Genomic DNA, 5,302 nt, shown 5'->3' with positions numbered 1-5,302 from the left:
CCCTACAATTCTTAAATTGTTAAGTAGTTAAACAGGCCCATGATTTTTAGGTCACAAAAACTTGTGAAATGTAGTACCTGCCATTTTTCACATCAAAAGATGGATCTGATCGAAAATAGGCACAGATGTAGGGACACGGGTGCTTCAGAAGACTTGTGCAAAAAAAGCCCTAACGTGACTGAGTATCCCAGATTTGATCCTTAGCTTCACGTATGTTAAGTGCCTTGTACAGTTTCAGGCACACAATGAACAGCCGCCATTGTTATTGTTAGAGAAGTCCCAGGGTAAATCAAAGTGACAATTTTGAGCACTCAGGAATGTACTGCAAGGTGTAGTGGATTGAATTAGTCCCCCCCAAAATTCCCTGGAGCTTGAATTGTGTCCCCCAAGATTTTAAGTATTAGAAACTTAGCCAAGACTGTGATTGCTAAGAAGGTGGGAAATCCTATTATGGTAATTGAAAGGTGGAGCCTTGAAGAGGTGATTAGATTGCAGAACCATGCAGTAGTGAATGGATTAAAAATGGTGGTCAGGGGTGTGGTTCTGAGGGCTTTAAAAGAAGAGGAGAGTCTGTCTTGCTCTCTCTTTGCTCTCTCTGCTTCCACCATCTTGCAATGTGAGATCACTGTCGCCACCATCAGATGGACTTCCCAGCCTCAGAAACTGCAAGCAATAAACTTCATTTTCTCTATAAATTACCCAGTTCCAAGTATTTTGTTATAAGCAACAAAAACAGACTAATACACAAGTTAACAGTGCATTTCATCTAAAATCCAAAGCACATGTCCATAACTTCCATAATAATATTTAAAGTAAGAGTCACCTTTATGAGAAAGAAAATGCCTGCCATGAGAGACCAAGGATTTTTTTAAAAGTGTTAATGTAAAGGCAACAGAACACATCTGAACGGTTGGCCTTCTGCTGAAGTTACACACTGTGTTGCCCTTGACTAGTCTGAACTTGTTTATCAGTCTTGTTAAATGGCAGTGGCTTCTTTAAATTCTTTGACTAATGCATTGTTTCACTATGTTAAACATCTTGTGCAACTGCCTATATTTAGTGACACTTGAAGGGGCCTTACTTTTCTCCTCTACCTCATACTTTAAATGGAAAAATCCTTGGTAGCAAAACTGACTCCTGGAGTATAAAAATAAATAAACACATTCTTTCCTTCCTCATTTGACTCCCAAAAAGGACGTAGTGATCCAGTAGCTATGACGGACATTTATTCTAATAGGCAGTGTTTTCCTACATATTTTCTAGACCCAATTAGAAAAGCTCGAATATGAATCCTCAGGTTATCAAGTCTCTTCAGAGTACACAGAAGGTTGTTGAAAGGTATTCATTTTTTTATTTAACAAACACTGGGAGTCTAGGTGCTAGATAACTGTGCGAAGCATGTGGATACAGAGATGAGTGAGAGATCCCTGCATTTCTGGAATTCTCTGCCATGTTCTTACTCTTCTCCAACAGGCAGACTCCTGAATCTTCAAAACAGTCCTAAGACTTGAGGAGGTAATATAGCCTCTCATCCTAGTCTCCAAGAAGGGAGTTTCTCTGGAAGTTTCCTCTGGGAAGTATTAGGTCACTGAATTTTTTTCTCATTATATAATTTCAATAACTAAACGTAAGACAGACTAGGCTCTGCCTTTTCAGACTAAGATTCATTCTTTGTATACCAGCTATCAGAATTTTGCCATCTAGTACGTTTTTCTTTTTCTTTTTTTTAAAAGATGACCAGTAAGGGGATCTTAACCATTGACTTGGTGTTGTCAGCACCACACTCACCGAATGAGCTAACTGGCCATCCCTATATGGGATCCAAACCCGTGGCCTTGGTGTTATCAGCACCACACTCTCCCGAGTGAGCCATGGGCCGGCCCAAGGTTTTCAATTTAGATTCTCTGAAGCCAAAAAGAAAAAGAAAAATTATATAAATTGTAAGGCCCCATAGAAGACCCCAAAGGAGGCACTCCCTAAAACATGGTGCTTTTCTCTTCCGGGCCCTAACAATCTCGCTGGCGCCAAGGTGCAGCCTATCAGAAATCATTACCCGCCCCCGGCCAATCAACTACCGCCCCGTGTACTAACCACCCTCTCCCGGAACCCGGCTCTATATAAATGTATGCTTCTCCCCCGAATAAAGCGGGACTTCTCTGGTGAACTGTCAGCTCGGGTCCTGTCGTCCTTTCATAAATAATAACCAAATAAATATCCTCATGCACTAATCCCTCCCCTCAATTTTTTTTGGACAGTTGACAGAGTAAATATATAAATTGTGAGCACTTAGCACCATTAAAAAGAGGTAAAGGAACGAAGTTGGGTAAACCATGCACATGACTGCAATCATTTTCTTTCTTCCCTTAGATCATTTATTTATATATACCCCCTACTATATTTTCAGCTTATTTTATTTTCTACAGCTCCTATTTCACAAAGAAATACAGTTATACTGTACTTCTAATCAAATGATAAAGCAGGTGATGTAACTCTGAGATCTGAGGTCAATGGAAGTTGGCTCGAAAATCTGAAATTAGCCTCTCTGGAGCCACTACTCAATGTCCATTCAGTTGTTAATTTAATTACAACAAACTTAAATGCAATCTGCTTCAGACTGTGTAGTTCACTCTCAACCTGACCTTGCTGGAAGAAGGGTGAGTGGGAAACTGTGCCTAAGCTCAAGATTATGACTGGTGATTTCAGTGCTTTCTTACTTTTTAAGAAGAATTAAATGCATATTGTCTTGATTCCTCACTAAGTACAGCCAACTATGTTTTTTAGTTGCCTGGGATATAGGCATTTTAGAAATAAATAAGTTGATTTATTCTTTTCCTCTAAGAGTATCATCAGTTTTCTAATTCTATGCTGTTTTCATAACAAACTCCAGAGATTTTCCAACTTTGCTGGCAGGCAGAAACTTTGTAGAAACAACAGAATTCCCTGGCACAGCCCCAGGGGAAGCAGACAAGGCATCTGACATGGCTAGCCAAAAAAATAAGGTCATTTGGAAAAAAACATGGTTTGGTATGTCACTCATAGCTATAGTTAATATACTTAAATGTACTACTGTATTTATAATCAAATTGGTATTTGGATTTCTCAAGGTTAGTTGTTGACCTAAAGCATAATCATGATGGTAAATGTTCAAATAAATCTAAAACAAACTCTAGTTCTAGAGGATGGATACTCAGAGAAAACAAGATACAGATAATGTATTGGTTTTTGATATATTTTACCGTAGTTTATATCTCTCTCTCTCTCTCACATATTCAAAGTATCCCTACAAACTGGAGACTGCTAAGATCAGCTGCATAAGTTAGACAGGTAGCAGGTTATGCACAAGCTCTCCTTGGGCTAGCTCTATATCCATCCCTTTGCTCCTCAGGAGCATATCATGTTGCTTGGAATGCCTAGAGATGACAGGAGGACAGTATTTGCAGTCCAAATGACCTTGCTTCCAGGGCTGGTTCTACCATGTACCAGCTGTATGACTTTAACTAAGTACTTCTCTGAGCCTGTCTCCACATCTGTAAAACAGATGAAATAGTCTCTCATTTGGTGCTATATGAATTGAAAATGAGTTAATGCTGTGAGAACATTTCATAAACTATAATTTACCACATTGGTCTAGATTTATTTGAACATTTACCATCATAATTACATTTTAGATCAACATGCCTATCACACTACCCTTAAACACAAATAAAAATGTTTTTAAAAATGGACAATCATGTATACTTTTCAGTGTTCATTTTTCACTCTGAAATAAAGGTTTTGTTTATATTATGTTCTGAAGCTTATAAATATTTGTTTTAAATAAAAGCAGAATTTCTTTAATTGCAACTGTAATAGCATAAACCCAGTTAAGTGAGTAGTGGATAGTCAAAAGTATTTCAGTCAAGAAAAATCTGCAAGCTAATTGATAGTTATTATTCTTAACTAGAAATACCAAGTAGCACAACGGATAGATTAGCATATAAATCAAATAATATAAAGTGCGTGTGTGCTTGAGCTGCAAGCTAATTGATAGTTATTATTCTTAACTAGAAATACCAAGTAGCACAACGGATAGATCAGCATATAAATCAAATAATATAAAGTGCGTGTGTGCTTGAGACAAAGAGTACTCTGCTTCTGAGGCTCACATGTATACATTAAATGAAGAGTAACTGATGTAGAAGCTTGTCATTAATTTATCCTACTGCAACAATGGCACATGTGTAAAGAAAGAAATATCCGCTAATGCTGAGGATTAAACTCAAGCATTAAACTTCTGGTTATTTACCATTTTCACAGCAGGGAGAGAACTGTACATACTTTTCACTACCCAAAGCTTTCCAATTTCTATCAAATTTGATCTTAGATATCATTAATAAAAAGGCTTTCACTTCAACTGTCTTAATGTAATTAAAAACCATCGTACTAGAGAGGTAGTGTTTTATATTCTAAAATACGGTGAAGAAAGCAAGAACCATGGAATCTTGCTTTTTTATAATCACATTATTTAGATCAAGCTAAGGCTTCCTAATACTTGCCTCTTGTAATCTAAAAACGACGGGGATTTTCTTTTCTGTACAAGCAGCTATGAAGTTATCAGGGAGTAACTGTCCATCTGAAAGAAACTGGTCATCTTTTCCTTGATCAATCAGAATATCTAGTTGAGAACCTGGATAGGACTTCACAAGATGGGTGGCATCATAAGGCTGTAAAAACAGAAGAAATATTGAAAAATACATTTAAAAGTACCCAGAATGATATTCTGCAGAATATACTCCACTAGAACCAAAGAGAAATTTAGTTATTTAAGCTCTCAGGCTGATTAAATTGGAAATATGTTTTTATGTTGGCTTAAAATCTGACTTGTCAGGTTTTTAGGTACAAGATCATCAGAATTCTATTTCCTAATAATAGCTTCTCCTCCACTCTCAAGTAGTCCTAGACTGGTGGTGGCAAGAATCCTTTATCACTGGCATTCTTCACAGAATGACCTTATTTCTTCTAAACCTTTAAAGTACTTAATTACCTCTCAACTCCAATCAGAACATGATTTTTTTCTTTGGAACTCCTTCCCTCCACAAATTGGAAATTAGAATTTTTTTCTAACTCCATTATCTTTTTCTATTTCCAAATGTTCTCTATTTCAGATAAACAATCTATTTTTTGTTCTCTTCATTTTGGCTCTAATTCCAGACATAAATACTAGGATACTTCAGAAATTTCATGGAGAGATTTGTATTACCTTTTTTTTTTTTCCTTTTTGTCTTTTTTCCTGACCGGCATCGGATCGCAACCCTCAGTGTTG

General features: G+C 37.0%; 1 protein-coding gene across 2 annotated transcripts in view; it reads right to left on the bottom strand.

The window, feature by feature from the left end:
* ESD (esterase D) overlaps nucleotides 1–5,302 on the bottom strand; it is a 29,214-nt gene that overhangs the window by 3,339 nt on the left and 20,573 nt on the right. For both annotated transcript variants that reach the window (XM_008571763.1, XM_008571764.1), the window contains exon 9: nucleotides 4,536–4,703. In XM_008571763.1, the coding sequence (XP_008569985.1) occupies nucleotides 4,536–4,703 (168 nt within the window). The remainder of the gene's footprint in view (nucleotides 1–4,535; nucleotides 4,704–5,302) is intronic.

This window comes from Galeopterus variegatus, unplaced genomic scaffold, assembly GCF_000696425.1.
Source record: "Galeopterus variegatus unplaced genomic scaffold, G_variegatus-3.0.2 Scaffold716, whole genome shotgun sequence".
Taxonomy (NCBI): Eukaryota; Metazoa; Chordata; class Mammalia; order Dermoptera; family Cynocephalidae; genus Galeopterus; species Galeopterus variegatus.
This window is presented reverse-complemented; position numbering and strand designations above follow the sequence as displayed.